Source organism: Apostichopus japonicus, chromosome 3, assembly GCF_037975245.1.
Source record: "Apostichopus japonicus isolate 1M-3 chromosome 3, ASM3797524v1, whole genome shotgun sequence".
NCBI classification, from domain to species: Eukaryota; Metazoa; Echinodermata; class Holothuroidea; order Aspidochirotida; family Stichopodidae; genus Apostichopus; species Apostichopus japonicus.
In genome coordinates this window covers 14872406-14889911 of record NC_092563.1, presented here as the reverse complement: position 1 = coordinate 14889911, position 17506 = coordinate 14872406, and the positions used below count along the sequence as shown (strand labels likewise).

The 17506-nt window shown below is 37.6% G+C and overlaps 1 protein-coding gene across 1 annotated transcript in view; it reads right to left on the bottom strand.

Moving 5' to 3' along the window:
* Window positions 1-706: 706 nt before the first annotated feature.
* The window catches only part of LOC139964416 (protein FAN-like), a 28216-nt gene continuing 11416 nt past the window's right edge, over window positions 707-17506 (bottom strand). Inside the window, exons 12-25 of the mRNA XM_071965977.1 lie at window positions 15977-16139; window positions 15194-15348; window positions 12033-12208; window positions 11213-11344; window positions 8727-8769; window positions 7571-7809; window positions 6771-6846; window positions 6400-6458; window positions 5978-6113; window positions 5438-5651; window positions 3795-3945; window positions 3208-3310; window positions 2258-2367; window positions 707-962 (exon numbers count right to left, since the gene is read on the bottom strand). Of these exons, the coding sequence (XP_071822078.1) occupies window positions 871-962; window positions 2258-2367; window positions 3208-3310; window positions 3795-3945; window positions 5438-5651; window positions 5978-6113; window positions 6400-6458; window positions 6771-6846; window positions 7571-7809; window positions 8727-8769; window positions 11213-11344; window positions 12033-12208; window positions 15194-15348; window positions 15977-16139 (1849 nt within the window). The 3' untranslated portion in view covers window positions 707-870. The remainder of the gene's footprint in view (window positions 963-2257; window positions 2368-3207; window positions 3311-3794; window positions 3946-5437; window positions 5652-5977; window positions 6114-6399; window positions 6459-6770; window positions 6847-7570; window positions 7810-8726; window positions 8770-11212; window positions 11345-12032; window positions 12209-15193; window positions 15349-15976; window positions 16140-17506) is intronic.

The window sequence follows — 17506 nt, the reverse complement described above, 5'->3', positions numbered from 1 at the left end:
GCCCCCCCCCCCCGAGTGTGTACATAGTAACATGCCCATTTTTCTTTCCACACTCTTTACCAGTGAATGCAGACACCCCAGATTGCAATTGATACAACCCAGAGTGTAGAACGGAGAGGTTTTCAAGCATTGGTTTAAATTGTATAAGCCACGAAGGGCATACAGAGAGAGAGAGAGGGGGAAAAAATCCTATAAAATCCAAACAAAATTCAAATTACTCAGTGTCCCCCCTCATCCAACCTTCTGACAAAATTCATATTATATCATAAGATGTTATGAAATGTGAAGGAATGACAAATGGAGTTAATATAATGACACACTTCCAAAAGAGGGGGAGGGAGGGGAGGGGGGGGAGGGGCTCGAATCAGTTCATATTTATCACCTCCATGGTTTTAATATTCACATAAATTTATTGAAAACGACACAGAATCAAATCTAAACAAGAAGATGAAGATATTTCCTGTCAGACTGTATTTCCCTGTCTGGGTATGTAGTGTGCCATGCCAAAAATGTTATTCATTCAGCTCATGTGTATGTTTGGAATCTCATGAATTAAAAATGATTCAAGTATGTAAGATTTCCTTGACTTCCAGTAACCTCATGCAATTGCCATAACTACATGACCTTTAACCTCTCAAGATGTCATGGGACATCACCACTTCATGTGACATCACTTCAAGACGAATCAGACGTGATAAAAAAAAAATGTGTTTCTTTTCTTGTACCATTGGAAGAGCTTGTTAACTGGAACCATATTATATTAATCTATGAATGTGTGAGGTATGTCGACTGTAGCACCAGTGCACAATGCAACAGTTAGGTTTATTTTTACTGTAATTACATCATAAAATTCCTACCTACTCTCCTACTCTACCTAGGTTTCCATATAACCGTCTTCCCGTCGTCGTGTCCGCACACGACCGTGGCAGATGTTTGGCAAATCTCCAAACTGCAGACGGCATCTGTAAAACGAGAAAAAACAAAAAAACAGAATTGGATGGATGGATGGCAAAAGATAATAGATAAGATTTGCTGCCAGGAAGACATATGTTGAATATGCAGTAATCAAATCACACAAGCCAAACAAACTTGATTATGCCTTATCGATCAATCTGTTTAAAACACCTTACTGACGGTGTCGCTTTGTAAAACATAACCCTCTCCGCTAGCCTTTCAGCTATGCCATCTGTACTATATTTAACCAAATGTGCTTACTAGAAAAAGTCAAGAAGTATTTTGTTAAGGAATGGTTTGTGTAAAAGCAAATTAACAGGCATCCATGGAACGTACGGAAATTGAATAGAAGACGTGTCATAATTAGACAATGAATATTCATATCTTGCACAGACAATGAATAATTTAGTGGTAACATTTTGCATAGTGGTTTTAAGGTTGATGAATTTGTTTTCTCAGTTAAATTTCTATTGTCCTGTGTACAAATCTCTTTGCATTTGTGTAACCATGTCGAGTCCTATATAGAAAATTTTTCATGTCCCACAAATTTGATGCATTTTTATGATCCTTTTGCAAATCTCACGCTTGTTTTTGTCATTCTCATGTGAATTTTGGCAGACTTACGTTATAGGTTATGTCTTCAGATACCCTGGTCTTTCTTTAATCAGTCTTTAAATATTTAGAAAATGGCACTTTGAAATGTCAGAGACGAAGGTCGAGCCAATCACTCGTGGCATAAAACAAACATATTTTGCTCTTAGCTACAAAATATGATGCAGGCTTGTGTGTTTGCACACACTGACCATCTGTTACACCCACACTCGCAGATGAAATATTTCATCTGTTTTGTATCTACCCGACAGGTCCTGTCAAGATTATCTGGAGATGTGATTGCAATCCATCTGCCGACATAACTCTTCATCTCATGTACACTATGCAATTAATGACAAATTATATGGAAGTGTAGAAGGGACATCACCATGAAGCGTCAAAACCTAAGAATTTACTAATATTTTGCACACCTACTACCATCTTGACAAACATAAAATAATTTAAAAAAATCTGACATTGCCAGTTTGCACACTTAAGTTCATCTTATTAAAATGGTAATTTTCAGATCTTTTGAAGTTTTGAGGATGAAAATCTGAGTGTGAATTTGATCTTTTCCATTTTATCGTCCTACATGGTGAGTACATCTTGTCCACTCTACACTTCCGTACAGTTATGCACTATTATTTTCCTTCTATAATCTAGCAATAACTACCTGCGTTACGTGACAAAACGGTGGAATGAGTTAACTTACTGTCATGATCTTGTAGACTGGCGATTGGTTCAACTTTCACCATATCCCAAACACTGACTACTCCTCTCGCATCTCCGACGAAAAGAAAATCGTTGACCCACGCCAAGCATCTACGAATAAAAATAAAATATTGGGAGACATTTTTTAATTAAGCTGCCCGTAGAACATGGGCTGGTGAGCAATCATAAATACACCGTCGTACAACACGTGTAAACAGCTCACTATGATGGTTACCGGCTGTCGCCATAGCCAGGTGGGTTAATAAAAAAAACATAACCTAAAACAGCATATGTAGACAGAATCATTTTGATGTTGACATGCGGCTACCATTATTGGCAGGTTGTTTAGGCAAGTTATCTGAGTACAGTACAATACATCATATGTTCGCATCTCCCTACCATGCAGTGATCATAGGATATGGTGACATGTGATTGGCTTAGTATAGCCAGGCACAAAACATACATGTAATAAATGTCATGCCTCATGCCTGTAACTCTTGTAATTACCATAGGTATCCAGGAAAATGTGCTTCATGTTTTAAAAGTAAATAATAACAGAGACTAATATGTGATTGCATAATCCCCTATTATAATCAATAATCCCAGAGTTCTTCATTATAAAGTTTTTATTATTAATTAATTATTTTATGAACTTATTTTCTGCTCCCCCCCCTTCCCCAAGCACCAATATTAAGTAAATAATAACAGACTAATATGTGATTGCATAATACCCTATTATTATCAATTAATCTCAGAGTTCTTTATTATAGAGTTTTTATTATTTAATTAATGAATTAATTAATTAATTAATTAATTAATATATTTATTTTTATTTCTCCCCCCCTTCCCCAAGCACCAGAATGTACATCATAATTTTAACACCTCAGACTCAACTGATATGACAGGTCTGAGTGAGTTCCATCGTGTAATGATAGGTTAACTACTTCTCACCTCAAAGGTTGGGATGTATTCTTAGCGAATACCTCGGTTCCTGTCTGGATATCCACCACCCTGAGATACCCGTCCTCACCGGCCGATGCTACCAGTTTGTCATCTATCAACAGAAGCACACAAAAGGAACAAAATCTATTAGACTGAGAAATTTGTCATTTGCTGTTGGAGACTTGTTAAATGGGTGCAAAATAGGTTTGCAAGAACTTGGTACTATGGTCATGACTTCCTTGTTAGTATGTTACAACAAAGTGATTGGCTGGTTGCAAATGAATTTTACAAATTGCTGTTGCATTTTGTTTGTTTACCTGTGAAAATACTTACCAAAAGGACTATTTGAATATGGTTATGGGAGGCTGTGGGGGTGGCGGGGGGTGGGGAGGGGACACAAAGAGATTCTATCAGCACAAAACTTATAGGTTGAGTCAATTTAGATTAGGGAAGATTACAGGGAGATGGAAGGGATAGGAGATGGAGGTTGAGGGAGAGGGGAGGTAGAAGAATTGTAGCAGAGGAAAAAAGTTGCTTTTACAATTTTCACCAACTGCTTTTGTAAAACAAAACTATTACTACTTTTTTTCCGTTACCTGGACTAAATTTGACAGTATTAACATTTCCGACATGGCTATGGGAATGTCGATGGACTGTCTGGCTCTGTATATCCCAGAAGTAGACGCTGCCATCTTTGGTGCCAGAAACCAGCGATGCTTGGTCTGACGTTAAATCAAGACATGTCACCTGAGGAAAGTGACAAAAGAGAGGTTATATGAACTGCCACCCAGTGTTGCCAGAAGGGTCAAAGTTCAACTGTACAATGACAACCAAACCCCAAAGATGTAAATATTTGAACGGTATTCTTAATACTGTTACGTTAACATCACATTAACAACGTGAAGTAAACACACTGTTGGACAACCTTTATTGGTATTTGTTTTAGAATGTTCAAAGCATCTTTAATTACTGTGGTTTACATTTTGATGCAACATTTACATTTTTTGCATAAAAAAGAAAGAAGAAAAATGCAGCCTGTTAACAACTTCCTCACATTCTGTATAACTAACTCAAAATTTGAGATTACAAATTTTTCAACCAAATTTCTCATCTATGGATTTTGGATTGAAGTTTCTCAATTTCTTTCACAACTTGCACCCTGAATCTTTCAAATCTTGGAATAATCAAAAGGTTGAAAGTTATTAGTTTTGGCAGAAGAGGCTGGGAAAACTAAAAAACCCCTGCGAATGGACTAGATAAGAGACAGAGTGTCACTGTTTATTAATCCTGAGATTTCTCAGTTGCATAGCTGGACTACTAAAGGTTAGAATACAAAGATTGTGACTTTGTTAGATCCCAAATGACATGTTTACAATGCATTAAAAATAATGTCAAGGATAAGTGGTTCTTACTTCTATCCTTTGGAGCCCTTGCTGATGAAAACATTAAACTGAAGGACTTTGATTTAAAGGAGCATTATGCAATGTCTGAGGTATTTTTTTGTTAGTAAAAGGTAAAATATATCTGGAAAGCGAACAAAGATGTAGAAATATGACCTGCACTCAAAATGTCTTTACTTTGTTCAAATGAGACACATTTCCATGCTACGATATTGCCAACAGCCATCCTAATAAACACAATGTGTTTTCTACCATCCCTGTGTTAAACCAAACCACGCCCCTCCCCCACCCCCACCACGCTCTCTGGTATTGGAATATGGTTAAACTGGTTAATTACAAGCACTTCTGTTTAACTGCCAGGTAGGCAGCAATTAGAACATAAACACATGATATTTGTCCACTAACAACTGCTAGTGAAAGCATCAGCATGATTTCCATCATCTTTGTATAACTGCTTACTATCGGCATATATTATTGAGCTGCTCTCAAAAGCCCGATGATGTGTTACAAATTCAGGAAAAGAAAGAAAGGCCAGTGAAAACTTGATTTTATTGCCAGTTGATTCCTTAAACATTGTCTGATAACTTTTACCAAGTAATTAAAACTGTTAAATTCTAGGCCTGACAACCGAGAGAGATCATGTCATGTGACATAACGTGTTTACTAAAAGCAATTTGAAGACACATCTCTTCCATCAAGCTTTTCCCGATTCATAGAATTCGTTCGTGTGTCCTTTTGTCCTTGTGCGCTCTGAGTTCAACTTCGGAAGATTTTGCGCCTTATAAGTACCATTTATTATTATTATTATTATTACTATTATTATTATTATTAATATTTACCCCCGTTTCGTGCTCCAGTTCTGCTATACAACAAGCGTCTACCTTCTTCCTGTCGTCTATCGTCCGACTGCACGACCATACTTTGACTGAAGAATCCCAGGATGCTGTAGCTAGTAGAGCAGCCTCTGTGTTATGCCAGCACAGCTGAGCTATTGCATCGTCATGGGCCGGTATGGTGTCGACTACTCTTCCAAAATCAACCGAGTAAAGGTGCCTGGAAGATCAAGAGAAAATCAAAATAAACTAGGAGGGAGTGGAGGGATGGGGGGGGGGGAGGTGGGTGGTAGGGGGAGGGAGTAGAACATCTTGTCTTACACAGCAGACTGGTGACACCCATACAGATATAAAACAGCTCAAACAGACAGACAGATCTAAAATCATAATCGATTGTTGTGACCAGAATCCAATGCTGTTTTTAGCAGTTCAAATTGCTAATTCAAGAATCAAATGGAATATTTATCATCTTTTATCTTACTTCAGAAGGTTTTTCACTTTCGAGTCAAGTTAAAGTGGAATAGGAAATGTCTCCTTCATACTCACAATGAGTTATCCCAGGATGCCACCAGTACAAAGTTGCCATCAGGCATGGCAGCTAAGGACGACAGTGGCATGTTGCAGATGTTGATGCTTCTTAACTGGTGTTTATCCTCCATGGAATACAGTTTCAGATGTGCATCTGTGAAAAAGATAAAAAAAAAGATTCATCTTGAAAAAGAGAAAAATGATTCAAATTACAAGGCTTAACCTAAATTTGATAAATAACAGCTAATAAAAAAAAATAATACTAAATAGCTTCTCACACTCTTTTCTGGTCGAATTGAAATTGATTTTAATAGCAATAACAGGAAAATTTTTGCCTGAAATATTGAATAAAGAATGACTTGACACTTTAAACTCTTAGTTTGTTGCAAAAACCAATATCTGATGCAAAATTAGAGTGATAAAACTGGTACATATCTTACCTTTGGAAACGGAATAAATAATCTTTTGATCTGTTGATATTCTTAGAGCTGTCACAGCACTGCAGAATATAGAGAAAAGAAGGAAAAAAAAACATTTTATACAAATAAAATTCAAGTTCAAAATGTTTTTGTTATTCTTTCTTTGTCTCCCCCCCCCATTCCTTATAAACAAAAGTTGAATTGCTTCCTTTGCAATCATTTGGTTTGCAATGTAGCTCTTACGCCTCTTTGGAGGATAAAAAAAAAAGAAATATTCATTTACAGAGAGAAGAGAGAGAGAAAGAACTACAACATGGTGATACTTGTTGAACTTTAATAATGATTATTATTTAAACACATGAAGTAGTCAAATACCAGACATATCCACTCACTCTTTGTGTAGTTTATAGCTGTGCTGTGCCGCCAGTCGATCAATGACCTCTCGGAAACTTTGCTTGGAAGATGGCGCTGTCGTTGATAAAAAGAAATGATAACTTGAGAGAGAGCTCTGTTCGCTTACAAATATGAGATCAAAAACAGATTATGCATGTCGGTTTACCCAACAGGTAGGCGAGATGAGGGCCTAAGGCTCTCCCAAAGTCAGGGAGTCCCAACGGTCATCATTAAGGCCTCTGTGGACTCTTCCAAACAGGACATAGCAACTATACTAATTTGCAGATGGTGTCTGCAAACTCTAATAAAAGGGTGGGGGGGGGGTGGGGAGACTAGCTTATTGTGCCAAAGGGCATCAGAGGATGTTAATTTGGCACTTAATGTAAACTAACTGGCACACAACATACACAGACACTTTCGTCTATTTTTCTTACTACTAAAATAAATATGTTTTAGATTTCTGGGCATTTCTAATAATTACCCCTTTTGTTCACCATTGTCCTTTATTTTCTAACATGTTTCATTTTCATTTCAAAAGCCTTCCCATCTCACATAATACATTCATAAGACCTATATTTGATGAGGGATTTTCTCTCAAGCATGAACTGCCCAGTTGCTTACTTAAAATTTTTCATCACACATTCAGCCTACTTTAAAAATAACAAATATAAAATAGATTTTAACGACTGATTGGAGCAAGAAAGACCTATGATAATGCAAAAACAATCAATCATAACAAATAAGAGCACCAAGATAAAACAAAAACAACAAAAGTCTATTATCAGAAGATCAAACTCACTCTGTGAATCGTCACTAATTACATGGCAAGATTTTTCTTCAACGGAGCCGTTACTCGTCTCGTAGAGCCCATTTTCGGTCGTCGTGTTCTCCGAGTTGATGATCGATTCTGCGGCGGTTTGTTCTGGTTCGGGCTTCTCAAACCTCACCGGGTGTGGTTTTTGAAATATTTGCTTTGGTATTTGGCCAAATTCCATGATTTGTGCTCTAAATGATGCTCTCTCCTCTGGATTTGAAATACTTTAACATTTTGAAACAAGGGAGAAAAGGGGCCAAAAAAAAAAATGCTGATACCAATCAATGGCGGATTTACAGACAATTATGCCACTATTATTTTACGTTGGTTCGATTCAAATCAAGTGCAGGCCTGTAGACTGCAAGATACATATTCTTTTATATGAAAATACAATTTCTAAACAGACCTAATGTAATAGTTTACCTTTTGCACATGATATTTTGGTACAGTCTGTTTAATTCATCAATATTAATTAATTAGTTAGTTTGCATGGCATTTGCATTATATTTCTTTCACATTTCTTCAATTGTAATTTTAGTTGGCATGTCACTGTTAGCCCCGTTTTTAGTTTTTATATTCAAGTGCAGGCCTATAGACTGCAAGATACATATTCTTTTACATGAAATACAATTTCTAAAACAGATCTAATGTTTAGTTTACCTTTTGCAAATGATATTTTGGTACAGTCTGATTAATTCATCAATATTAATTAATTAGTTAGTATGCATGATATATGCATGATATATTTCTTGTACATTTCTTCAATTGTTATTTTAGTTGCCATCTCACTTTTAGCCCCATTTGTAGTTTTATGTTCTGGAAGTTTAATGATATAAGTTCTTGCAACATTCCTTCACTATGTGTCCTTGTACCTCCTTTTCGAATTCAATTATTTTGTCCCTTTTGGGGGCTTGGTAACTTTTTCCTTCTTGTTTTGTTTCTTCGAGTGGACAACAGGTTTGTCTGCAAGGGAACTACAGCTAGCTTGAAGAGCAGTACAATGATCTATGACATGTGTGCCTGCTCTTATTTCAAACGTTTGAAACATCATATCTATATATCAACCATTTAACATCAGAGGCAGGCTGTGGAAGTCATTCGTCAGAATATGAAACTTAAACGAATGGAATTAGTTACTTACTTTTTCAAGTCGATTGCTCCTTCATATGTCAAATAGTAGAATACTGGAAAGATAAACAAACGTAATACGTCGGTTTAGAAACCAAATCGAGCTTCAATAGATTTTACAAATGTACTCTGGGAATGATAACATTCCTTGTTAATTAATTCCAGGTCAATTCAAGTCCAGCCTTATTTATAGGATTTTCCGATGACAAACAGTGTGAAACTTACATTGAAGAGAATAATAATCCATACGCTAGTTGAACACCACATCTCAATATCTTGCACCTGACTTGAGATATGGTTGATTGAATGTAACCTATTTTGACTTGCTAAACCTTCAACTACTCCAGGAAGTTGGATCACATTACTGGGTCTGTGATGTCATCTGGGCAAATGCACTTCAAAGCTTTCTTTAAGATATTATAATTTTCTTTTTAATTTATTACTGAAACCTGATACGTTTGGAATGTTTGCTTAGCTGTCAAAGTTCTGTTTTTAGAATTTCATCACAATTTATCTCTTTTGTAGAAGCATTCTTTTCCTCAAAATGTTATGATGCTGTGGTTTTTCTAAGCAATCAACTTCAGCCACAATAAAGTCCTTTTATGAGTAGTTTAATAGTTACAACTCCAAATCTGACAACAAATGTTTGTGAAGAATCACTCTCAAGTCAACTGAGCCAGCTTTTGAGGGAGTTGAAGTAAGAGTCAAAAAAGTCAACCCAACTCTGTCAAACTGTTTTGTATATCAAACAGAATTTTATATCTCAAACAAGGCTATGATTCAGTTTAAGGTAAATGTTTTGCAATCAACATATTCATAAGACTGATGTCACGATGGTATAGTAAAGAGTCAGGGTGACTCAATTAAGTGAATGCCACCTCATAGGTCTGTTGAGGTTTAGTAAGTATCAAGTGAAGGTATTACCAAGTGCAACTTCTCTTAAATTGAACTATTTCGATCTAAGACTTTGAGTCAAACCAACTTTTATACCACTGCTTATGGTTGCACGGTTTTGGCTTAAGTAACACCATTCTGTTTTGAATTCTGAAACCAGTTTTAACCGAATAACCAGTTTTCATTGCGAACACTACACAAGTACATATGCACACTAATTGTCTATTTGACAAAGTTTTCTTCCACCCAATCTGACACATTTTCGAAACGAAAATAAGGTAATCTTGAATTCCTTTGTCTTTGCAGCCATCTATGTTATACATATGGGAGGAAATTGCAAACAAAACAAAGATATGAATCTTTGTTCAAATGTTTATTAAAAGAAATTTAAACTCGATTGAGTTTTGATTAGCACTTGGTTTATAGAACAGGTGTTAACTGCACAACGACAGGCAAATGCAGCTTTAACATGTACAAAGGCAAAATAAAATAGACCATATATGAAATAACTTTTCTAAAACCAAGTTATACAAACACAGCACAAACTGATAGAATTTGCAGAAATGTGATCATTCAGTTTTCTGAATGCAAGACCTTGAGAAATCATAACAGCCGCTGGCAGTATGACTTCCATGATTGATGACGAAAATGTGAAAAACTGTCCTAAAATTTTGAATTTATGCACATTAACCCATAGGGCTGATTATCATAGTCTTAACACATTGAAATTAACAGAGATCAAATCAAATCAGTTGCAGAGGCCTTGTGTACAATGAGAACGGAAATGCTGAAATATGTTCAGACAGTTTGTTGCGGACTATCGGCCAATCAAATCATTGGAAAATATCTTCCAACAAATCTCAATAATATGACTGTAGTTAGTGGTGTAATTAGCCCTGTACAACTTAAATAAGTGCTAATGCATTATTACCGCTTCCTGAAATGCTTTGTTCATATGATACAAAATTCATTACTTACATAGATTTATACAGGTAGGCCTAGGAATGACAAATTTTGAAATTCTTTTGTCAAGTTTTCTTAGTGTGAATTTGATGAAACCACACGTCAGATGACCTCATAGAGAAAATAAGCCTTCCGGTACTAAAAAAATTGTCATCTTGGACGATGGGACACGTATGAAAACATTTATCTAAATGGATCAATGGTTAGCACTAGCCTTTTTATTGGGGGGCTAATGAAAATAAAGTTCCTGTTTTTCAGCCATACTTAGGCATTTTTACATGCGTTTGTCATGACTGGCTCCTTTCGGTTTTCGTAATGTAAGGAACTGGTTAGAACCACAGTTTCAATAACACAATTTGTAGTTACGAGACCAGTTAACTGTGCAGCATTACCATTGTTTAAACATCGGCAGTAAACACTGTCAAATTTCGCAAAAATATCAGACCTCTCAAACAATGCAACCTAGGTCAGTTTGATAACTCTCAACATGTAAATTTCAACTCTAGTGACTCCTGGGTTTTCTTCTGCATCATCATCATCTTGGAAAACAGGATGAGCAAAGCTAATCAGAAGAAAACCTAAGCTACAAGACCAAAAATAATTCCTCAGAACAAAAAATATAGATTAATATTTCTCGCTCACCATTATCTGCTTTCTCCGCCTCTTCTCCTTTCTGTTTATAGCCAAAGATGAGGTCAATCCAGTGATGGAGGTTTCTAGAGACATGCTCACTTTCCATGGCTTGCCTTAACTTCCTGCAGAAATCTACCGTATCTACGATGAGAGACATCAAGGATTATCTATGTCGACATTTCTAAAACAGATGATGTGGCAAACAGTTTCTTACAAAACACTGAGAACTTTCCAAATTCAGCCAAAATTGTGTTTCGTTCAAAGCTCTAATGTGTAATTTATGAGTATGTATGTTACGAGGGAATACTTAAAGCAGTGCAGTGGTGAGATATTGGACATGAATTCTCAGCTACTACACAAGGGGGCAGTTTTCAATGCTCTGCATATGATTTAGTGTAATGAACAGAACTTGTGCATTTCACCCCAAAGATTTGATTTGAGTGAGGATTTAGGGCATTCCCCTTCACAATGGGTACTGAAAAGGTGGCCCGCAGGGGTAAATCTGGCCCTGGAAAGAATTTGATTGGCCAACAACAAAAATAATCAGCCACCAAGCTTGTACTAATCATGTATGTGGGTCCTTAAGGACTTAGACCCTAAGCTCCCCATCGATCTAATCTACGTTCAGTGAGATTTCGGTTCTGTCTGGCCCTTGCTCCATCCAATTGTTTGCTCTGGTGCCCATAGCAAGTTGATTCAAAAACCCTTCTGCTATACAACTTAACAATACAATACACTCATCGGTTACTACCTACGTTTGTTACCCTCGCAATGAGCCCTTCTGTGCATTAATGGTGTAACAACAACGGTGTACAATTGTGATGTTTACCTTCTGCCCACAGCGGCAAGTCTACGTCGTTGACCTTTGACCCATCTTGTCTTGTACCCAGTTGCAAGTTGTCCCTGTTTTCCAGGAAGTCGGCCATTTCTGGCATATAGAATTCGGGAATGAGTTCCTTCACATCTGACGGTAAGTCCAAGACGTTGTCCCAAGTTTCCTTGACACTGCGGTGGTGAAAAAAATTACAAAGATGACATAGGGCTTGTGGATTGCAATAAACATGTATGTGTAGTCTGAATTCATGTTAGCAAAGATGTCCTTGATTTCTTACACACTGCTATAACCTAAATGTAACAATAACACTGTATCCGTAAATAATGATTACTGAACAGTAACGACTTACAAGATATGATTTCTAGTTGATTTTGGAAATTCCTGAGAGTGCTAGCTGTCCAAAAAGTCATAAAGGGAGATTATGCCAGATGTAATAGCAATAATTGACAATCATAACGTGAGTCTCTACACTAAGGAATACAACACTGCTGCCAAGTGTTGGAATTTCTGTTATCGCTTTGTTGGAGACACTGAATTAATCCTTTCAATGAATATTCATAAAGCTTGAATGTTTCTGTTTAATAGGGAAAAGCTCTGTTTATTTTAATAAAAGAAACTGTCTATTACTATCACTTTTCTGTAATAAGAAGCTTGAGAGGTCCTATGTACTAGCCACCAATCTGCTAGAAATACCAACATTGGTCACTGGTTATTTCTTAGTTTTCATTGCATTCTTCAGGTGCTATTAATTGTCTCAAAGAGACATTAAAGACCAACTATGGAGACTTTTCGATGAACATAAAATCCCACCATTTTGCATGTATGTAATCCTGAACTCACTCCAATTACATTGCTGTAATTAACTTTACCAATTTCGGACGTTAAATACGTGAAAAATGGGAAGAAAAGTCAGCTTTTTATGAAACCTGTTTCAGACATTCCTGAAACATTCCGAAGACATCAGGTGACCATGTGACGTCACTGTTTGTATACCTCACTCACAACGATACTTTTACTGTGTAAAGTTGTATACATGAGCTGCCAAAAACATCAACGATATTACTCCTTTTCCCCCGAAATACCACAATTCTGTGTTGTTGGAGGTTGCAGTTATACCTCATCCAACAAAAGCATCAGCTTTTTTAGATTTCCGAGTAAAAGAACCGACGTAAAACGCCGCAGACTTTGGATCAATTTTTGAGATCCACGCGGAAAGATTTTTCAGCACCCGGAGTATCTCATGCTCATGAGTCCACATGCATGACCCTGCCTCTGTGTAAGCTGCAAATGTCTCATTCTGCGAAAGTTATATTCTGTTGATAGCTGTGTCGGACCATGGCCGGACATAGCTAATGTGAAATTGACCGTAAACAAGCTCTGGACGTCCTTACATGTAACATTATATCACGCAATTGACAGTATAATATTTACCGTAAGAGATGACCGTGTATATACCGTGCCTATAGGGTAGCATTGTTAGTACATGTATGGCTCACAGCATGTGTAAATAGTCATGCTATAGGATTTCATCGCATTTATCTATTTCCTTTGTTGTATTCCAGTATCGTGAGTTCGTGATACATTGTGTTATATTGTCCGTTATGTTTATTCCGGCATCTGCATGGTCCAAGGAGTTGAATAAAAACGGTTCTATGTAGCGATCGGACGTTTTATTTCGTTAGTGACTGTCTTGTGATTGTGGGATGTAACTGGTCAAGGCCTGTTTCAACTAGACCTAACTCTATGGAATTACACAGAGTCACGGTAGTATTTCCCCCAGGATTGAACGAGAAACGTGGATTTGGGTATTCACTGCTAAATTTTGTTTATTGTAAGGATACTTTTTCTGTGTTTGTACTTTTGGATATTAAAACGAGTAAGTACTATGTTCAGCTGAAGCTTAGTCATGTATATGCTACCCTGGTCGATTCGGGTCAGCGTCTTCTCGTAGTTGTTCGATTATGTTTAGTGTCTTTTTGGTAATTTGTTGACAGTAACGTAAGCCATTTTCCCATCACATATCACGCATGAGGCATCTTTTAGGTCTATTCTTCTGTTCAGTTTACGGTATCTTGCGATCAAATTGTATTACGGAATCGCCAAGCTGCTTGCCAGCATGTTCTACAGTATATTGTACCGTACGGACCTATTGGCGCTCCGCTATGTAAAAGATGCTTCCATTTGAGTGGAAATTTTGCTAATGAAATAACCAATTTAACTAAAATTTCTGCTTATAATTGTCTTAAAACTAGTTGTTAACCTTCGTGTGTTCTTGTTTTAAGCTAACAGCTTTTCGAACGCTCGAAATTGGAAGTCAAAAACAGTACAATTAATCGCTATCTGTGTACAAACAGTGCCTATATCAGCATTTGATTTTCGCGGTATACAAACAATAACGTCACGGTGACCAGAGGCTCCTTTGGGTCAATCTCTGTTTTCAGACATTCCAGAGGTTCATGTCACGTGACTACCCAAAATGTCCATTTTCGTGGTCGTTTTTTGATGGGTTATAGTAGGTTTTCGAAGATTATTTTTTACACATGTTGATTATGGGTATGTAAACTCCTAAATTAATGGGAAATCCAAGAATAAAAATTTGCCTCCATAGTTGGTCTTTAAGGAATTATTAAACAGTTGCCATGGTCTTTGGAATAATTTGAAGTGACAAATTACCTCCCAGACACTACTTTCTTAAACCCTCCAGTGTTTTCTTAGCATGTTAAACTTTTACAGACAACATTGATGATTATTTAAATAATACCTCAATTTGAAATGGATGTAAAACCAAAAGCAGATTTGAGATTACAAAGGATCTGCTAATTCGTTATCCTTTTTTTTTTTTGTCATTGATACTTGATCTAGACATTTGAACAGCAAAACAACTTTTGACTTTGTGACGAATCCCTCAAAGTTCCACAAACAGAACAGGCTGTATTATATCTTTTAACAGGTTGTACACAAGATTTCTTCTATACACACACAAAAAAAAAAAAAAAAAAATTAAGACACAGTTCACATGGAATGTGATTAAATATTGATGATTTAATCTCCATGTCAGCCGAGTTAATGCAGAATCTCTTGATTTCTGCTGAATCCGATAATGCAACTGTTTATTAAAGAAGGTAATCAGAGCAGAATGCTAATTTCGCACAAACCTTCTGAATAATCTATCGGGCTGGTCAAATTTTCCATTTTGCAGGCAGAGGGCATGCTCTGGTGCCTTCCTGAGTAGATAGTACAGCACGAAGCCAGGAGTCGAATAATGTGATCCGTAGAGAAACTTAGGTGCGGGCATCTCTTTGTAGCGATCCTGAGAGACCAAAGAGAATTCATCTCGATATGTCATTATGATATAGAACACATATTCCAGCCTACAGGATAGTTATGTATATTACACTAACCAGCAATTCAACGCATGCTGGCTTTGAGGTGACACACGTATGACAAATTGGCCATTGATTCTTGCTAAATATGGATTTGTTTTACTCAATTTTGAAAGTACCTGAAACATTCATCTTTTTATAATCTACCTAAATAATAATTACTAAAGAAGAGTTTAAAGTTTCTTCTTTCCCTCCTACAATATCACTATAACTATTCCAGTTAGGGTGGGAGGTGGGGGGGAGAGAGGTTAAGACCTTGATGAAAGTTGCCTGATTTTATTGGCTGAAGAACACAGTGGCTAGGAGGTCATAGGTGGGACATCAGTGATGTAGGCAGCATATTCTGGATGCCAAGCTACAGAGGATAAAGGGTGAGACAGACAACACACGAACCTAGTTTTAATTCGACGGTGAACAACCCTGAAAATTATCCATGTCTTCTTGTAAAGAAGACTGTTAACATCCATTGGCCAAGCCTTCCCAGTCCACCTTCCTGACTCTCCACAAATACCAAGGTAACAATCATAAAATAATTGAAGAAATCAAGTGGTGTACCTTAAATCTCTGAAGCCTTTCAGGACTAAGAGCGCCGATGGGTTTAGAGAGGTCGCGATATGTCAAAGGTTCCTCCAGGTCTAGATTAGTAGAACAGTAATCTGCTAAGATCCACGGCATCACTGGATACTGGGTGAGGTCATTGAAGCTACGGTCTGCTTCACTGGAGACAAATGGAAACAACAATTAAAACGAGAGGTAGGGAGGGTTCCAGATGGGGTAGAGGGTATAAGAGGGGAAGGGAAAGTGTAGGATAAATATCTTTGCACAAGAGGCAGGGTTCCAGCTGGGTAGGTGAGGGAGGGTGCAGAATAAATATCTTTGTGCAAGAGGAAGAGTTCCAGCTGGGGTAAAGGGTATGAAAGGGTAAGGGAGAGTGTAGGATAAATATCTTTGCACAAGAGGCAGGGTTCCAGCTGGGGTAGAGGGAAAAGAGGGTAAGGGAGAGTGTAGAATAAATATCATTGCACAAGGGGTGGGGTTCCAGCTGGGATAGAGGGTATGCGAGGGTTAGGGAGAGTGTAGAATAAATATCCCCTTTGCACAAGAGGCAGGGATCCAGCTGGGGTAGAGGGTATAAGAGGGTAAGGGAGAGTGCAGGATAACTATCTTTGCACAGGAGGCAGGGTTACAGCTAGGGTAGAGGCTATAAGAAGGAAAGGGAGGGTGTAGAATAAATATCTTTGCACAAGCGGCAGAGTTCCAGCTGGGGTGGAGGGTATAAGAGGGTAAGGGAGGGTGAATAAATATCTTTGCACAAGAGGCAGGGTTCCAGCTGGGGTGGAGGGTATAAGAGGGTAAGGGAGAGTGTAGAATAAATATCTTTGCACAAGAGGCAGGGTTCCAGTTGGGGGAGAGGGTATAAGAGGGTAAGGGAGAATGTAGAATAAGTATATATTTGCACAAGAGGCTTGGTTCCAGCTGGGGTAGAGGGTATGAGAGGGTAAGGGAGAGTGTAGAATAAATATCTTTGCACAAGAGGCAGGGTCTTCAGCTGGGGTAGAGAGTATGAGAGGGTAAGGGAGAGTGTAGAATAAATATCTTTGCACAAGAGGCAGGGTTCCAGCTGGGGTAGAGGGTATAAGAGGGTAAGGGAGAGTGTAGAATAAATATCTTTGCACAAGAGGCAGGGTTCCAGCTGGGGTAGAGGGTATGAGAGGGTAAGGGAGAGTGTAGAATAAATATCTTTGCACAAGAGGCAGGGTTCCAGCTGGGGTAGAGGGTATAAGAGGGTAAGGGACAGTGTAGGGAAGATCTTAATTACTTTTTCATTCCATTCTTTGCCATGTTTATGACTGAGAAGAACAAAAGAAAACAACAGTTTTGGGAATAGGACGGCATGCCAACCTCAGTGACCTCAGGAACGTTATCTTAAAATCACTGTTCCGATCGCGTTCTATCCAAAAAGTTCTCTGCACTTTAAAAATTGTTTAATAATTTCTGAATAAGCATGCTTTGATACATGTTATGCCTGTTAGACTTTTACCACAATAGATGTGAGAATGCTGATGTTTAAGATGTGATAGAGCT